At 40.2% G+C, this 18,605-nt stretch overlaps 3 protein-coding genes and 1 long non-coding RNA gene across 7 annotated transcripts in view; 2 read left to right on the plus strand and 2 right to left on the minus strand.

Annotated features, from left to right (window-relative positions):
• Positions 1-187: 187 nt before the first annotated feature.
• Positions 188-18,122, minus strand: LOC117947476 (keratin, type II cytoskeletal 8-like). 2 transcript variants are annotated; one of them, XM_034876449.1, is made up of 11 exons: positions 17,758-18,122; positions 17,391-17,599; positions 17,211-17,271; positions 16,782-16,877; positions 16,490-16,654; positions 16,153-16,278; positions 15,785-16,005; positions 15,446-15,492; positions 15,180-15,326; positions 529-534; positions 188-199 (listed from the first exon to the last, which is right to left on the minus strand). In XM_034876449.1, the coding sequence occupies exons 1-9, from the start codon at positions 18,094-18,096 to the stop codon at positions 15,223-15,225; spliced, it is 1,368 nt and encodes a 455-aa protein (XP_034732340.1). In that variant the 5' UTR covers positions 18,097-18,122; the 3' UTR covers positions 188-199; positions 529-534; positions 15,180-15,222. The 2 variants fall into 2 exon arrangements, with proteins under 2 accessions (XP_034732340.1, XP_034732339.1); XM_034876448.1 differs by lacking the exons at positions 188-199; positions 529-534 and having other exon boundaries at positions 15,066-15,326; positions 17,758-18,118.
• Positions 3,093-8,655, plus strand: LOC117947484 (ceramide synthase 5-like). Its single transcript, XM_034876460.1, has 10 exons — positions 3,093-3,461; positions 4,615-4,717; positions 4,929-5,059; positions 5,310-5,367; positions 5,515-5,565; positions 5,684-5,776; positions 6,337-6,465; positions 7,188-7,294; positions 7,459-7,615; positions 8,200-8,655. Exons 1-10 carry the CDS (start codon positions 3,286-3,288, stop codon positions 8,341-8,343), a joined length of 1,149 nt encoding a protein of 382 aa, XP_034732351.1. The 5' UTR covers positions 3,093-3,285; the 3' UTR covers positions 8,344-8,655.
• Positions 9,912-14,210, minus strand: si:ch73-233m11.2 (NACHT, LRR and PYD domains-containing protein 3). 3 transcript variants are annotated; one of them, XM_034876364.1, is made up of 9 exons: positions 13,959-14,210; positions 12,083-13,687; positions 11,828-11,989; positions 11,548-11,721; positions 11,268-11,441; positions 10,969-11,142; positions 10,712-10,885; positions 10,457-10,624; positions 9,912-10,323 (listed from the first exon to the last, which is right to left on the minus strand). In XM_034876364.1, the coding sequence occupies exons 2-9, from the start codon at positions 13,672-13,674 to the stop codon at positions 10,254-10,256; spliced, it is 2,688 nt and encodes an 895-aa protein (XP_034732255.1). In that variant the 5' UTR covers positions 13,675-13,687; positions 13,959-14,210; the 3' UTR covers positions 9,912-10,253. The 3 variants fall into 3 exon arrangements, with proteins under 3 accessions (XP_034732255.1, XP_034732254.1, XP_034732256.1); XM_034876363.1 differs by lacking the exon at positions 13,959-14,210 and having other exon boundaries at positions 12,083-13,738; XM_034876365.1 differs by lacking the exons at positions 11,548-11,721; positions 13,959-14,210 and having other exon boundaries at positions 12,083-13,738.
• The window catches only part of LOC117947508, a 1,113,976-nt gene continuing 1,109,447 nt past the window's right edge, over positions 14,077-18,605 (plus strand). Inside the window, exon 1 of the long non-coding RNA XR_004657255.1 lies at positions 14,077-14,135. This is a non-coding gene — a long non-coding RNA (uncharacterized LOC117947508). The remainder of the gene's footprint in view (positions 14,136-18,605) is intronic.

Here is an 18,605-nt window from a genome sequence, read left to right on the forward strand (position 1 = left end):
CATGCATCCGAGAAGGGCATGTCGGAAGCTGCAGCTGCATACTTACAGAGAGGTTTTGTTCAGAGATCCGAGCTGCTCTCTGACCAGTTGGTACTGATGTGAAAATCTACAGGATGACACAGAATAGAGGCCTGTGTGAGAGTGTGTGTCCTGTATGTCCTCCTCTATTGTTTTTCCTTGTAGGTCACTCTTTTGTAGGGTTAGATCTACATGTCATCCTGAAGTTTTGCTGTGACTATTACAGGGATAAACTGTGTGTATTGTTTAGCTAATTTGTATTGTATTGGCCTATAAAATGCATCAGCATAGACTCGTCAGCATGCATTAAAATGTTTGTGGCTGAGGTGAAATCAAAAGAAAAGAACGCAACGGCCTAAATTAAAAAGCATGATATTTAAAGGCTCCTTTGATATCACTTCTATATAAGCAAATAAAGGTTTCCCTCTGGTCAAAAAGCTTTCGTAACTTATCATGTCACATTAAATCCTTAAATTATGTATGAAGTCCACACACAGAGTGTGATGCAAGTTACAATAAAAGGGGGGGTCATGGTTAGAGGACATTCACATTATTTAGTTTAAGATTTATTTTTCCTTAATTCATTTTATCATTCCCAAGCATGCTAACTTGAGTTCCAGGGAGGCTGAAACCTGTGAAAAAAAGATGTACTGTTATTTAACGCAGTACAATTCCACATCAATTATGGTGATATTATGCATTGTCATTGCAATACTAATGCCACAGGCTCAATGGTGCAAGTATGAACACATATATCATGTCTTTTTTTGTTTGTTTTGCAGGATCAGTGCATACTTAGGGCATGACACTCTGATATGTTGAATTCATGTTACACCCAAAACACACCTAAAGAGTATAAATTCAACCCTTTTGTGTTTGGTTACTTTTGTTTCTTCACAACACAAACAAAACAATAAGGTTTAAGGGAATATTTCTTTAACTGGAATCAAAAACCAAGTTTGTCTTTATTGCATCACAAAAATGTTGGCTTGCAAGGGAAAATGTTTAGTTTGTGAGTGAAAAGTTTTGCTTGCAAGTCAAAAGGTTTTGAGTCTAAAATGGCTTAAATAAGGGTTTCTATTGGTGGGCTTGGCAGGGCATGGCCACACCCACATTCAAGCCTTGCAGCCAATAGATTAATGGCTGCAGCTCTGGTAGGTAGACTTTTTACTCCCAAGCAGCTCCTATTCACTCACCACCTAAACCTTTTTTAATCACAAGCAAAACTTGGTTATTTTTTGATTGCAGTGAGAGAAACAAAAATAACTACACCTTTGCCCCTTTTTGCCATAATTTGCGCCCAGATTATGCAACATTTAACCAGCCAAAGTGGAGTTGGATGAGTTTCAGATCAAGCGCTTTAGATTTTAATTTAAATAGGGACTATACTGTTTGAGAGTAGAAAGCAGCACCCTACTCAAAAAAGTCAAAACCAGCCTGTCATCCAGCTAGCTGCACAGTCCACAACACTAACAACCTACTAGTTTAAAGAGAAACTAAGAAGCTGCCTCTACAGTTTGCAGCTTTTTTCTTGCAGCTACACACATAAACCATATACATTTAAGGAGATAATAAATTAATAATACTAATTATTCCAGTATCCTTGCACTATGCTCCATATTAAAATATTTTTTATTGAACTCTTTGTTCACTCATGCCTCTATATTGTTCTGTTTAGAGTATGTATGTATTGTATGTATATATTAGTGTGTATATTTTTAGTTTTGGTTGTTTCCTGTTTTGTTTTTTTGTGTAAGCACAATGTGAGCAACGATGCTCCAAAGAATAATTCCTCGTATGTGTCCTCATACCTGGCGAATAAAACTGATTCAGAAATGGTTGGACACAACAATTGCCAATTTTGGCCCTAGAAACATAGGCATAAGGGGTTATCGTGGGACTCAGAGTGAACCGTAAAGTCCTATAAACTTGACACACACACACACACACACACACACACACACAAACCTCGAGAAATGTTGCTGTTTGACCTCATATTTGGTTGGTTGGGCAAGGAAGTTATAAATGAAGGGTTCATGATATAACACTGCAAATCATTGACATATTTTCAGTCAATAAATCAACAATTCCAATTTTTTACTTTCTTTTACAAACTGAATCTTGGCATCCAACAGGGATGTTATTTTACTCAAGAGAACCCTAACTAGTCTATCTTCAGTTAAGGGGACTCTTAGAGAACAAGGAATACGTTTTCTCTACACAGACAAGTGAAGGGTAAATCCACATAATCCAGTTTTATAGTGGAAAATCCACCAAACTTTGTAAACATATAGCTCCGCATGCATTTATGACTACAATATGGTCTACTACCTTCTGATCACACAAGATCCACTATACGCCAAATTCCAAAAGATGTCCTATATCCTCTCACCACAGTTAATAGCACCCTGGACTCATGCCAAATGCAATAAAATAAAAATGAAACTGCTGTTGTCTCAGCTCCAAACCTGTTTTGATGTTGTTGAATGTATCCTATCATCCCAGTAGTTGTCTTGAATGAAAATATAATAGATCTACACTCGCGGTTGCCAGTTTATTAGGGCACCCCTAGCTAGCTAAAACTAATGCTGTCTAATGCAACAGCCCTGTAATTAATCCTGCCTTCATGAAGGTTTAATGTTCAGGTTTTATTGAAACTGTTTTAGAGGGATGTTGATTCAACTTTATGATAATCGTGGAGGATTATAACCTTTATAAAAGGAAAGTCTGGGTTTTATTGCAGGGCTCTTGATTAGTTTTAGCTAAGTGAACTTTATTGTAAACTGGCAACTGGTTGTATCATATTTCCTTTGTTAAAACGTTTCATAATAAAAGGTTAGCTTTAACTGGATAACCTCAACTAATTGACGTTAATTGGCTAGGTTTCAATTGATAATGATAATAATAGTTAGCTGACTTTAACATACTCCGTCTTTTCAGGTCCAATGTATGTAATGTTGAAGAGACATGTCTCAAAGGCCACAACCTATGAAACAACAGCGTGCATCATTCAAGTGAAAAACATCACTGAAAGTTGCCTAATCAGTGGTGGGTGTAGCCTTTCGACTTACGTGTCAAGCTAGCGGTCCGTACTCAAAAGTGAACCAGAAGTGATACTCTTATAGTGTAACAGGGGGAGGTGGAAACATCTCTGAAAAGGTTTTGAGCTAGTTAAACTAAGGCACCAGATGTTCGACAAGTAATTGTCCCTGTTTTTGGTTTACCTTGTAACGTTACAGTTGACCGCGACTATTTTTCTGCTCCCCGATGACTTCCTCTATCTCAGACTGGATTTGGAGTGAGAGGTTTTGGCTTCCCGAAAATGTTACATGGGCGGACCTGGAGCGACCACCAACTGGTGTGGAGTATCCCCGAATAAGACATATTTTATACGCCCTTCCTCTGGCTGTCTTAGTTTTTCTACTAAGATTGGTTTTTGAAAGGTAAACTATACCCATGTCCTTGTTTGCTGTTATCATTTTAGTGAGGTTCTTCATTTGAGTGCGTGCTCTGTGCGAGTGCAAAGGTTTTCAGCTTATGTGGCAACTTTTGCTCATAAAGGGGAGAAAAACAAAAAACAACATACCTACCAAACTCATTGCAAGAATCTTAACATGTGAGTCATTCTTTGTGCACGCAGGGAAATAGAGAGAACCAACTCTCTGCATGCTTTGTTAAAAATCCTGAGCGGTTGCTATCCCAACGCAGTTGGCAAACCTCTTAAAAAAACCTAATGAATGGGACTGCTTCAATTTCTGCCTCTCCATGTAACAGATAGCCTAAGTGGGCTATTCGTCTCCTTATTGGGTTTGCCTTAGCCTCTTATAGTAGCATTCTTTTGAGGCGATGACACATGCAGTTATTACACTGGCTTTAAACACGTTCACCTTGCTCAGCAAGATAGTTTTCCAAGGATAGGTTTAAAAAAATATTCGGTCCTGTATATCAGTCTGTCTCAGTTCAAACTTTGTAGCACAGAAAGTCAAAATGTTTTACAGCAAAGTTCAGCTAAATTAGAGGTTATGCATGTGGCCCTTTTTGGAGTAAAACCACCAATGAACGGGCAGGCCTGAAGCTCAGTCTGTAGCTCTATTCATTCAGTCTTTTTCCATGTTTGGAAAACTATTAGGGATAAGTGGTGTGTTGTGAGATTGTAATACTTTTTTTTTTTGTTTGGTTTGAGCATTAACACTGGTCAACTCAGATGGTCTTGTGACACACATCAGTGCTGTGGTTAGAAGGAAGCCTCTCATCCCTGTCTCCCCTCACATGACAGAGGTCATCATGCTCTGTTTAGACTATGTGCTACATTCCCCAGGATTCCTCCAAACGCTTTCTTGTATCTCTTATAGGCTCTATTGTACTTTCCTCCCCCCCTCTAAGACAAAGTCAAACATAACTTTGTGAGCAAACTGCTAACTCAACAGTTCAAAGAAAGCCCTTAGCCAATCTTAGCTAATGGTTTACCTGTTCCTAAAGTATGTACAACGTGCGTATCCCTCTGACTCTCTCCTTGTCTCTGTATGTCTCTCTGTGTACCCCTCTCTGCCCCCACCCTCTGTCTTTTTTTTTGCCTCTCTGTCTGTGTGTATACAGGCTAGTGGCCAAGCCCTGTGCCCACATACTTCAGATTCAGGCGGGAGTGCCTCGGCAAGCTCAGCCTAATGCTGTCCTGGAGAAGGTGTTTCAGTCCAAAACGGTACATAAGGCCTATACTTGTGCTGTAGTCCATTTAAATGTTCCCCTGCACACTGGAGTACTAAAGTTACTGCCCTGGCCTACACTAGCCCAGGCATAATGGTGTGTTCAGTAAATAATTCAAGCAGTGTGACAGTCACACCTACTGGTATTGTGTTTTTCACAAGTAGACTCTATGGAAAGCAAGTCATTTCTGTTTGTCCCGACTTTAGTGTCCTGACACGAAGCAACTGGAGGGACTCTCCAAGCAGCTGGACTGGGATGAACGGAAAATACAGAGATGGTTTCGGGTCCGTCGAAACCAAGACAGGCCCAGTATGCAGAAAAAGTTCTGTGAGAGCATGTATGTTCCTACTAAACTCCCGTGTGTGTGTGGTGTGCATTAATTGCCATTAAATGCATGAATCCGAATGATTGTTGTGACCCCCTGACTTTACGTATGGTGCCACCAACAAGCCAAAGTTTTTTCACTTACTCTGTGAAATATCTTAACATTAATACCTCACTGAGGTGTTTGCATGACAAACTCTTGTTTTTCAAGAAGAGCAAGTTACATTGTTCTGGTTATCAATTCTACTCTTCTTTTTTCTCAGGTGGCGATTTACATTTTACCTGGGGATTTTTATCTATGGCATTCGACATTTGTGGGTGGTGAGTTGAATTATCATACTGATTGCTTTAGCACGCTAGTGAAGTATTGCAAAGCTTTAGCTGGTATTGAAAGGAATGAAAGCCGACTGGATGTTTTTGTAACTGTTGTTGATCTAATCATATGCACATTTTATCTGATTCTGTCAGTCGCCTTGGATGTGGGACACCAGACAGTGTTGGTACAACTACCCTTTTCAGGTTTCTAGTGTTTTATTTACTGCATAATCATCATATTCCGCTGCCCAGCACCATATTGGTGGCAGGCCATAGACCCTACAAATATGTTAAAAGTGTTTTTGTTTCACTCCCCCAAAAGCCTCTGAGTCCTGGACAGTTCAACCACTATGCAGCTGAGCTTTCTTTCTATTGGTCTCTGATGTTTTCCCAGTTCATAGACATTAAACGTAAGGTGAGTCAACAACAGCTTAACGTAATACTACTGTATTGTGCTGCAGCTTAATATAGCCCTTCGGAAAACGTCACACCCTTTGCATCTGTTCAGCCAGCTCTTTATGTTCACATCATTTAACGTCCCCCGTGCATTAGGATTAGTTTTATATAATGTGCTCTTGCAGAACAGGTTAGACAATGAATAGCTGCAGGGCCACACAGATCTACAATGCTGCCTGTTGTAGCTTTACATTAGCATGTCCTCCTGGGATACAAACAGTCATCCTAAGTCTTTCAGTTGGTGTCATGACTAAACTGGCAGCCTTTGGACAAATGTACTTGTGATTTTCAGTACTTTGAGATTTATTAATTTTTTAAGCACTATACAAATAAAATGCAATACATAAATAAAATGTGTTATTAGTATTACAAAGACCGGCTTCTATAACATCATCTAATTGTTCTCATTAGCTGCAGCTGTTTTTACGTAACTATAAAACTTACAGTGCAGGTAGCCCAAGCATCGCATTTACCCATTTCTCTCTTTCTTCCTTGTCTTTTTTATTTCACTGATGACAGGATTTTATTATCATGCTTGTCCACCATCTGGCCACCATATTCCTCATCACATTCTCCTATGCCAACAACATGCTAAGAGTTGGCACTTTGGTCATGTGTGTGCATGATGCATCCGACGTCTTTCTCGAGGTAAAGGACCCAGTGATGAAGATTACAATTTGTTTTCGTACAGCAGTTGTTCCAAGAAGCAAACTTGAGCGGGTTAAGCAAAGCCACACATTGTAGGGCAAACACAGCTGGCAACATGAGCATGACATTTGATACTGCTGTGCTTTTTTTAATATATATTTTATTTATAGCTTTTCTGTTAAACAAATAAGAAAAAAGCACAGCAGAACACAGCAAAGTAACACACCCATAGACCAGCAAAAACAATAACAAGGGTTTAACAATAAGTAGCTAAATGGAAAAAAAAATACTGAATGCACACATTATCTGTGTGTGTGTGTGTGTGTGTGTGTTTGTATATAAACAAAGGTCCAAATTAAATAAAGTAAAATAAATGAAGGTTTCTCTTCAGAGAGACATAGTATAACCTGTTGACACAGTCATCTAGTGAAAATCGATGGTGTATCAAAACCAAAGAAAAGGTTAAAAAATGAAGACGTAATACTCCTGAACTTGTAGCTACTTGTACTACCTGTCTGACAAAACAAACACCTCTTATTAGCATTTCAATACAATATAACTGTAATGTAGTAGAACAAGTAAGCCACTTGTACTACCTGTCTGACAGAAGAGAAAAAAAAAAAAACATCTTTCACAAGCATTTCAGTGAAAAGATGTCATTACCAGAGATGGTTTTATATTTTAATACGTATCAATTATTAAATCCCAATTTATTCCCCAAGGCTGCCAAACTGGCCAACTATGCCAAGTACCAACGGCTATGTGATGGCCTGTTTGTGATCTTCAGCATAAGCTTTTTCTGCACTCGACTTGTCATCTATCCTTTCTGGTGAGTCAAATGAGATGTTATTTACAACTCAAATTGCAGACGTTTGCCTACTTGTCACGTGGGACTATTGGAAGCCATTTCTACACTAAATTAGTGTCCTAATGAACTAAAATAATAAGTGCTGCAGTAATCTCTGTGTGTGTGTGTGTGTGTATTTGTTGCAGGGTTGTTTACAGTGTCCTGGTTGAGAGCTGGGAGATTGTCGGGCCATACCAGGCCTGGTGGTTGCTCAACGGGTTGCTCTTGGTGCTGCAGACTCTTCACGTCATCTGGTTCTACCTCATCGCTCGCATTGCTATCAAAGCCATATTCAAGGGAAAGGTTAGTCTGGCTCTCTGCTGTGTGTAGTAGTTTTTACTCATGCCAGTAGCGGCATGATTTTATGTTTGGCAATGTCGGTGAGTTGGTCTACCTCTAACAACTTTTTGTTGGCTTGCCATGAAATTCATGGTTCTGGCAGGCTAACTATTACTGCCTTTGGTGATCCTCTGACATTTTGTCTAGTGCCACCATGACGTTTTTTGTTTTGGGAAAATGTCTTAAACTGTTGGGTGTATCGCCAATTAATTTGGTAGACACATTCACGTTCCCCTTAGGGTAAATTGCCTCTTTTCATCTCGCACTATAATCGGGTCGATTTAAATTTGTCCAATATTTGGTTTATAATTAAACACCTGTAAAACTAATGACATTCCCATCAGCCTCAGCTGTACTTTATTTAGTGCTAATTACAAAATATTATTATGCAAACCGGCTACACTAAGATGGTGACTGGTTAACATTACCTGCATCAGGATGTTAGCATTGGTATTGTAGGCATGTTAACATGCTCACTAGCTGCTAGCATGGCTCTACACTCTTGTAGCCTTGTTTTTATTTTCCTCACTATTTGTTTCACTGTACAGGTGGCAAAAGACGACCGCAGTGACATTGAGAGCAGTTCGGACGAGGAGATTTATTCCAGTTCCGGTAAAAATCCTTGTCAGACCCTAAAACCAAAGGACAACAGTCACACTGGTAACCTTAATGGAGAAACTCATGACCACTGAGTACCATGAGGGAATGTTTACATTCAGTGTGGCTTTTACTCACCTGCTGCGTGCCTGTGTGACCCACCTTGTCATTTTGACCTCCTGAAAAGTCTACCAACGTTTTTTCACGCAGAAAGATTTGCTGACACGTTCAAATGGAGAGTGGACTCGGATACAGGGGAACTCCATGTTGGGCATACAGTCTTAGCGCTGTCTGACTGAGTCAAGTTTACAGTGTGTGAGGTTTACACCTGCTTTATGCGTACGGGAGTAGACAGAGAAATGTGTGTGTGTGTGTGTGTGTGTGTGTGTGTGTGTGTGTGTGTGTGTGTGTGTGTGTGTGTGTGTGTGTGTGTGTGTGTGTGTGTGTGTGTGTGTGTGTGTGTGTGTGTGTGTGTGTGTGTGTGTGTGTGTGTGTGTGTGTGTGTGTGTGTGTGTGTGTGTGTGTGTGTGTGTGTTCGTTCTCAAAGTTCGGAATTAAAAGAGCATGTCAACACTGCTTTTGTCACTCTACATGTAAATACATTTTTATTTGTGAAATTGGTAATATATTTACAGCTGTAAAACAAATCTTACTGAAAATATAGCTTACTCTGTTGTAAGCTAAACACCTCCTAAAATGCCAAAGATTTCTTAATAAAACATTATTGTACCATATACAGTGAATATGTAGTTTTTTTTATTGTTATATGGTAAAAGTTAATATGTAATGAATAGCAGTATTGGTGATAAAGCTTTTTTTTTGTATCTGTAGCTCATTTCATACACGTGGCCTAAAGGGTAGCACTAATTAAATTAAAAAGGACACATTAAGTGTTATCACTGCAGAGAGCAATTTAAAAGATCAGTCAATAAAGATATTAAAAAGGCAAAAACGTCTTTTGAAAAAACGGCATGCGAGACTCAATGTAAAGCACACACACTGCTAGAAGTGGTCCTAGAAAAAGACTAGCGGGGGCCTTTTTAAGTGCCGTTTAAAAATTGCAACAGAGTCTGCTTCATATTTTTGGGAATGCTGTTCCATAGTTTTTGAGCATAGCTTAAAAAAAGCAACATCTCCAGTATCTATAAAACCAGCAGTAGAAGATCTGAGGCAGGGTTGTCAAACTCATTTCACTAAGGCCCTCACTGTAAAATGAGAATCACGTCAAGGACCAGACATGTTAAGTTTACTGACATGCTTTAATGTAATCGAAAAAGTCAATTCAGTCTATTTTTCATCATAGAATTTAGCAAATCATGCAAAACAATGATTACACACATTATCACACACTACAAAAAGTCGACTCACAACAACCTTTTTCAAGACATGAATATGCAAACTATGGTTCTGTAGAAATTTCTCCCAAATTCTGCTTTTGTGTAATTTCAGTTTGAAAAGTTTCACGTATTTTTGGTTTGGCGCACAACTAAGCAGGCCACAAGTGCATCACAATAGTGTAAACTACTTTAAATGAAAGCATTAATTCATTTTTCTGAATATTGCTGGGCCAGGAATGGCCAATAGGGCTGCAACTAAAGATTTTAATTATTTATCAATCAGCGGATTATTTTTGTGATTAAATGTTAAAAAATGTGATTAAATACTAGAAAATGTTACAATAGAAAAGAAAAGAAAAAAATCGCAATTTCCTTATGTTGAATTTATCACGTTTCTTATTTTGTAAGACCAACAGTCCAAACCTAAAGATATTACATTTACTGTGACATAAGACCAAGAAATGCTTAAAAAAAGTCCAATTTTAAACTGAAACTGAAAATAGTGAATGTCCCCCAATGGCATTTTTCCTTAAAATATGACAAACTATTTATAATCCGACTTATTTAAAGTTATTTTTCTGTTGGTTGAAAAATGAACCCACTAATCGTTTTAGCTTAAATAATAAACACTGTAAGTGATCTTCTAGCAGTCAGCCGTGCAATTATCTTCAGTATCTTATTTTATCACACTCGTTCAGCATGTTGAAAACTTCTTCACAGAAGTTGTTGTACTTTAGACTGAAAGAGACAAAATAGTAGTTAGAGATAGAGCAAGTTAAAAAATGTTTTCTTGTACTTTGAAACTTCATGTAAAAAGTAGCCTACACTGGCTCAAGATAGTTTATAATTAACTGAAGAGAATATGGCTTACTTTATCTCTTGCATGTTGGGGCTGTCCTGCATGACCCGGAGGAGGGCTGGGACAGAGGCGTTAGTCAGTGAGTTGTTTCTCACTTCCAGGCTCTTCAAAGTCTTACTGGCTCTTACAGCAGCACACAAGTCCATAACGCAGCCGTCCGTCAACCCGGTCATCTCAACACTACCGTAAAAGACAGGCACATTTTTGTGTAGGGCTCACTGCAATGTAGTAGTAGAGTGTTTTGTGAAATGCTTTTGTCAAACTCACTCTAGCTCCTCCAGTAGACAGCTTGGATGTGCAACAGCATCCCAAAGATGTTTAACCCCTTGGTCTCCTACTGCATTTATACCTACAATCAGGGACTTCAGTTGAGAAGTGCCACTTCTCAGCACTGAGCTCAGCTCCTTAAAGACCGACTGGGTTAACTCACATCGTTTTAAGCTGTAGAGCGAAGCAGAATATACATCAAATATATGTAAATGGTGGTACTGAAAAGTCAGAGGTGTTAATACATGTGACTCTACCCAAGCTTTTCTATTGGACAGCCAGGTCGACTGAGGGCTTGGCAGAGCAGCAGCGCCCCCTCTTGGCCCAAATCATTCACTGACAGGTCCAGCTCTGACAGAGAGCAGTGCTCCGACATCAAGGCCTCCATCAAATAAGGACAGCATGCACCTGTCAACTCGCTATCAAACAAACTAAGATAACAGAAACACAAGGTCACCAACGGCAGAAAAACATCAATGCGAAGGTATGATTTATCACACAGATTCTGGATTTATTTAGGTTAAGAGATGAGCCATTTTGAACACCCCAGACTTACTTGAGGCTCTGCAGTTTGCAAAGTGGGTGTCGCAGGGACTTGCACAAAGCCTCCACCCCTCTGTCACCAATTGCGTTTTGTGTCAGGTCCACTTTCCTCAGCTCCGATTGGCCTGAACACAAAGCTGTTGATAAAGCCTTCATGGATCCCCCAGTCAACTCGCAGCATTGTAGCCTTTTAAATAAATAACAAAAGATTATTGTTTTTTAAAATAAAAACCGACAGCTCTAACAAAAAAACTAAACTTGTATTGCACTACTACACTATATAAAGCACATACTGGAGCTCCTGTAGTTTGCAGAGAGGACTGTGCAGCATTTTTGAAAGTTTGATGAATCCCTGGTCCCCGATCTGATTAGCCCTCATGTCCAACACACACAGCTGAGAGGTGGCTGAGGTCAGGACAGACACCAGATCTCCACAGATTGCCTCTGTCAGGTTGCATACTACAAGTCTTAGAAAATAAAAAGCAACAGATCAAGGACTTATTCACTTTCATTTGAGAATTGTCTGTTAACATAAAGGCACATTTAAAAGAATGCAATCAGCTTCAATAGTACTTTAATGTGTGCAGCTTGCAGTCTCTGAGTCCAGAGCAGAGAACTTTGAACTTCTTATCTCCGAGGTGGGTTTGAGAGAGATCCAGCTCCTTGGAGAATCCTCTGCTGAGAGCTGAAGCCAGATGAGAGACAGCGCCAGGACTCAAGGAACTGCCTGACAAGCTGGGGAACACAACAGAGTGATCGCACATATATCAGCATACTGTAGCTACACAATGAATGAATAATGAAGTCTAGATGTATGGATTCATTTACATTATCTTATGGGATATGCCCATAGTTGGAGCCAACATCTCTGCTTGTTCCTCCGTCGGATTTCTCGTATGATACAGATTCAACTGCTCCATCTCACCAAGGCAAGTGACAACATAATTCAGAGCTGCGCAGTCCTCAAGTCTCAAGTCTCCATAACTGATGCCTAATCGTGCCGAGGGGGAGATGATTTCTTTTACCAAGCTCTCATTTTGAGCTTGATGAAGCAGATGGAAGCAGTAGTGGTGCTCGTCTTTACAGCATCCCTTAAGTGTCGCCTCTGAGCTGCTTTTAAACCAACATTTGAAATCCATGATCAGATTAGAATTCAGCTCCCCCAGCAGGGTCTCCAGCGGTCTACGCTGAAGTGGCTCCGAGAGCCCTGACAAGAAGATATCTACAAACTTTGCCTGGCCTTTGTGCTTTTCCAACATCTTTGCCACACCCACAGATGTTGACCTGTCCAAATAGAAAGACACGACCGAGAAGAAGTCCTGCATCAGTTGGGAGTGGAAGGAGAAGACACGTTTATCTAACTGGTCGCCATCTACTCGCAAGAAAACACCAACTGAGGTAAGAAAATGTTGAAAACCAAGGGAATCCATTTCCTCTTTGGTGCAGCTCGAATGCAAATCAAGGGAGCAATGAGACGCCATCTTGCCGAGGGCTAACACTAGTTCTCTGCTGCAGGCCTCGTTCAGCGAGAGCGTCTGAACCAGGTGGACCAGGATGTCCACATACAGCTGAGTTAACGTTTCAGGAAGTTTAGCTCCGGCATCCATAAGAAACTTGTAAACAGAACAAACTGTCCAACAAAATCTTGGGGAGGTGCAAATATCATAAAAGCCTAAAGTCCTTTCCATGTGCCTTTGTGCTTTTTTGGCAGCCACCGGGTCAGTGAAGAATCCCTTAAAGTAGGCTTCTCTTTGTGGCTTCAGAAACCCCAACAACTCCACCCGGGTGCCACTCAGAAACTTCAGATGTCCCGTCGGCCTGGTTGCCACCACGGAGGCAGCTCCTTTCAGCAGCGATCCGTGAAGCAAGCTGGCCACTAAACAGGACACCGACGCCGCCCGGCTCGGGTCGGAGCAGAGGGCCCGGGCGGAAGGGTCCAGGCTGTGGTTCCACTGATCGAGATCATCAAACACAAACAACACATCTTCAGGCTTCTGCAAAAGTTGGGGCACTGACTCAGAAGGGACATGACCGTGATGGTGTAGCATTAATGTCTCCAAAGAAAACATCCCAGTTAGATAATTTAACTCCCTGAACCGGAAATGGAAAACATAAGCAAAGTTTTGAAGGTGTTCTCCTTTTGCCCAGCCCACAACTAGCTTCTCCAAAACAGTGGTTTTACCAGATCCTTTAGGACCGACTAGTGTTATAGTTCTGACTTCATCAGACAGAGCCGTGTGGATGGCACGATCAAGGGAGAGCAAGTCGTCTTTTACATTTTTGTCTGTTGCCTGAGCTTCAGAAGTCAGCGGGGATATGTACTTATTGTTGTTAATCACACTGACAGGCAGCTCTCCGCCAAGAAGTGTTGACATGCCGTCTGTCTTCAGGGTGTGAGTTAGCACAGTCTCTTTGTCCATTGTGAAATCCCTGCTGTGAGAATACATAACATATAATACAGTTATGAGGATTGGCTTTCAGCATGATAGTGTAAGATGAGATTTATTTTGTTGAATATTTAGAGTTACTAAAATAAGTCTCATCTTACAATAGTCTGCAAGCAGCAAGTCGTTCATTCATTCATGGAATTAACTGTGCTTAAAAGCCGTCTACCAACATGCCCTAGAAGGTACAGTATACAAATCATTTTCAAAACAAGGAAGTGTATCTATGACAGTACCATAGACAGTGAAAGAAACAGTACCTCGTACGCAGTGTGGCTGCCGTCCATGCTGCCACGCAGTACTGCTGGAAAACGACGTAAACGAGACCAAGTGCCGTAAAGACAAAATATCTTTAAAGACAGCTGTTTTTCATTCAAAGTTGGGTTTACGCCTACACTGGTGATACAGCAGCAGTTGCACGAGCTACATGCCAATTAGTATCGCTATGCCAGACCTTCCTTAACAACGCTGCGACCTTTCTTTAACTGTCTATGGCTGCGAACTGCCAATTACACCTGTACAAAACCGGAAGTAGCCTACGCTGTTCTGGTTGTTTTAAATACGCTGCAGGGAGTGTTCATCGATGGTAGTCATAGTCATATTACCCGCAAATGAACGGGTAATGTCCTAGCAGTAGTAACACTTTGACCTGTTAAGTTTGGTGGGGGGAAGTAACGTTCTTTTAAATATACTAAATACGTAGTTATAATTTATTAATTCCATAAGATATAATGATAATGATTCTACTCTTAATGCAGAGGGAATACTGTACTTTTTAGTCCACTGCATTTAGGCCTTGCCAGCTTCAGTGTGTAGATCCAGATACAAAATATAATCAGCAAATAATATATGATGTATTATTATTGATTATGATACCCAAAAGTAAAGTGATTAAAATAACTCAAAAAATGCACCAACAATTATCCAATATAATTCTCAAATGTCTCCATTTTACCTTTACTTTTTGTAGGCTACTTTAATATTTTTGATGCAATCAGAAGCCATTTTTTCTACTCTTTGTGAACACTTTAAGTCCATTCAGCTGAGAAATTTGCTATTATGTTGTTTTATTACACCCGAGCGTGAAATTCGAGCACCTGACAATAACTTCTCTAAACAAATATGTAAAAATACAATAGGTACAAAATAAAATACATAATTAATATTTAGGCCTATGTTTATTTAAGTTGTGAAACCTTGTGTTACAAGATGAACCTTGCGTACTTGTAGAGATCTTTGTTTTGTTAATGTTATGTTTTTCATTATCTTGTAGACATGTTAAGATTTCACAATTTTCCTGCCTTTTCTCAACAATAAAGTGTATTCTATTTCATACTATTCTACTACCCAGGAAAAAGAAACACAAATTATCGTGCAGTTGAGTAGACTTGATCTTTATTTTAAACACAGGGAGTGGTAAATAATGTGAAATCCAAAAGGAAAATAAAAATAAACAAATACACACATTGGCTTATTTGTGTAGAGATTAAAGTAACAGTTAAATGGCCAGAGTGATCCAGCAGGCTAATGTGCTCCAATGGTGAATGTTTGGTCACGGGTCTCGGTCTCCACTGTCTTGATGAGAACTGCACTTCGTCTTCGTGGCCTGCAGTTGTCAACCTGGACGGCTGTTGTAGAGATGACAGTAACAATCTCACATACAAGCACACACTGCGGGCTGTCATAACAATCCTAATGCCAGTGGAAACATTTGTTTTATCTTCAGTTTAAAAAGTAGCCTACTTACTGTTGGTGGGGACTGTTTGGATGTTGAGAATAGAGTCCTTTCCAAGTCTGTCAATGAGAAAGCAGGAAATACATCAAATATGTAATACAGTAACCATTGATGTACTGTCAAAGTAAAAGGTTAAAAAGTAAGAACTCCACAGTCTATTGACTGTTCTATTGAGTGGAAGTAAGGACTGAGTATACAGTATCTCACATTAGGAGGACCCAAAAAGATGCTAGAATGAATAGCTGTGGATGTGGGGGGGGTGGGGAATGCCTTTCTACAGGGCGAAGGATTTTGTGCTACGCCCCTGGTAATGAGAACTTGACGCTGCTGAGATCTACCTACACAACTCACCTCTCCTCCTCTCCCTCCAGCAACTTCCTGTAGGTGGAGATCTCTATGTCCAGTGCCATTTTCACATTCATGAGCTCCTGGTACTCTCTGAGCTGCAGAGCCATGTCGTGCTTGGCCCGCTGCAGAGCCAGCTCCAGGTCCCTGATGCGAGCCTTGGCATTCTGCACGGCCCCCTCCCCACGCTGCTCCACTTCGGCTACCTGGTCCTCAAGGTTGATACGCTGAAAAGATAAAATTTTATTAAAACAAACATTACATTTAATGCTTAAGACATGCGTTATCCGGAAAACTTCAGAGCCAAACAGTAAGCTGTAACAATTGCCTTAGACTTTAAACACATTAGGGCCTCCTTAAACCTTTTTACCCACCTGTGCCTTTACAGCCTGGATCTCATTCTGCAAGCGGCTGATCATTCGGTTGAGCTCAGATATTTCCCCCTTTGTGCTACGCAGCTCATTGCCGTGTTGGTCGGCTTCTGCAGTCATCTGGTTAAACTGGTGCCCCCAGAGATCAAACAGAGGAACAAAATACGTGAGATCAGTAATTATCAGGTTTGACAAGAGTTATTCCAGTCAAAATAACAGGGTATTCTAGTTTATGAATGTTAACTGCTAAGCACTTTTGTAGTTTTAAAGACAAACTTTTTCTACGTAAAACACAACATGTAACTATATAATATGTAATAATCATACTTTCGTTCTTTACCTTGTTTTTGTGCCATCTTTCAGCTTCTTCACGGCTGCGGGCAGCAATGTCCTCATACTGAGCCTTCACCTGAGACACAATCTGATCCATATTAAGGCCACGGGAGTTGTTCATCTGCACCACCACAGAGATCTCCTTCAGGCTCTCCTGCAGCTCACGCAGCTCCTTTTATAACAAATAAAATAACAATACATACAGCAACAGTAAGAAGACAAAATCAAGGAAATCAAAACAAGCTTTTCTTATATTGATTTTCTTACATTATACAAATTTTCAGCAAAGGGTTTTGTACCTCGTCATACAGAGTCTTGAGGAAGTTGAATTCATCACGGATAACACACACACTGTCTTCTAGTTTCATCTTGGACATGTAGCTTGCCTCTACATCCTGCAGGCAGCCAGAAAAAGAAAACTTTCCTAATGCTTAACCTAGTGCATTTGACAGATACTATTACATTTCATGTGAATAGCTTTAAAATGTGTGGCCAAACTTCTGTCTTTGTAACCCCAGTAATAGATCACACATTTTTGTAGCCCAACAAGGAAAATTATTAGTAGAGAAAAGTCTTAGAAAAACATGAATATATAATGAGTTTGTCCCAAAGACCTTAACCTGGCTTGAGTTGTTGTTTTTCTTTACTTTAAAGAACACACCATTCACCAGTGTTACACACACTCATTAAGCTATCATAGCCACTATGACATCATAATGATACTGTACCTTCTTGAGAATGACATATTCATGCTCTGCATCATTCTTCTTGATGATCTCTGTCTCATACCTGAAACACACCCCACATATTATATTACTCATGCAAATCAGTTTGCAGTTGATTACCACATGCCTTAACCGTTCAAAGACTTAAATAGTTGTTCAGTTTCTTTCACAACACTTTCTTACTTTGTCTTGTAGTCGTCCACATTTTTGTGCATGGCATTGCTCTCCATGTCAAGTTTTTGTTTGTCATTGTTGAGAGACTCCAGCTGCCTTTGGAGGTTGGAGATGTAGGCCCTCAGCATGGGTTCAACATTAGAGGAGGTGGCAGTCTGGCCCTGCAACAGCTTCCACTTGGTTTCCAGCATTTTGTTCTGCTGCTCCAGGTGTCTTACCTGTGCCACAAGGAAAAAAGTATGTACCAAATCAAAAAGATGATTTCATTTTTAATAGAAATAACTTTTAAAAATCAGTTCAAACGCCAATAATGGATCTACAGGGATTATCAAGGTTATTAAAATGAATTAAATCTGACAGTGAAATCTCCTCTTACCTTATCAATGAATGACACAAAACGGTTGTTGAGCGTCTTGATCTGCTCTTTCTCTTGGCTGCAAACAGCTTGGAAGCTTGGGTCGATGTCTATGTTAATTGGGGTGAGCAGGCTCTTGTTGACAGTCACAGCTGTAATCAAGGCTTTTTGGTTAGCCCCGCTACTGATCTTGGGGATGGAGTAGGATCCCATGGACATGCTACTGAAGCCCCCTAAAGACAAGCGTACACCTTGGCGGCTGTTGCGCGTGGTCCTCATACTCATGGTTGCGCTGTGTGGAGATTTCACTACTGGTGATGATGGAAAGGGTCGGATGGTAGTTGGGCTCTGTATGTGCATCTCTTTATCTTTTGGAGTCTGATTTATATAGGCATGTCTGGGTGTGGCGTGATAATAAAGTTGTGTGGCTGCCCAATGTGGGTAAACCCGTCTGACACATTCCACCTCTTTTCCCACCTACCCTCCCTGTTAAGGATGCATTGTTTCTGTTACGCTGGAATTCAAGTGTGCTGCTTCAGGTATGCTGCATTTGAACAATCAAAGTGTTTTGTCAAGGTCGGTCAGGCCAAAATTAGAGACAAAAGATCCAAGAGGTCATCAAGAGCCCAAATCTTCACTGATAAAAAAAACTAAAAAACATTTGTGGAATTAGATTAAGTATTTTGAGCTTTGCTCAAATAAGACTTTGATGTAGGGCACAGTTTTGTTGTGGGAGCATTGAGGGAATGATTTGACATGTAGGATTGTCACAAGTTTCCAATGAAAGCAAAACAATTAGCCATTGAGGACAGATGAAGTTGAAAGTGGAAAAACTAATGCCACAAAAGGTGACAATAATATGCTGTAGA

The sequence above is a fragment of the Etheostoma cragini genome, chromosome 7 (assembly GCF_013103735.1).
Source record: "Etheostoma cragini isolate CJK2018 chromosome 7, CSU_Ecrag_1.0, whole genome shotgun sequence".
In the NCBI taxonomy this organism is placed as follows: Eukaryota; Metazoa; Chordata; class Actinopteri; order Perciformes; family Percidae; genus Etheostoma; species Etheostoma cragini.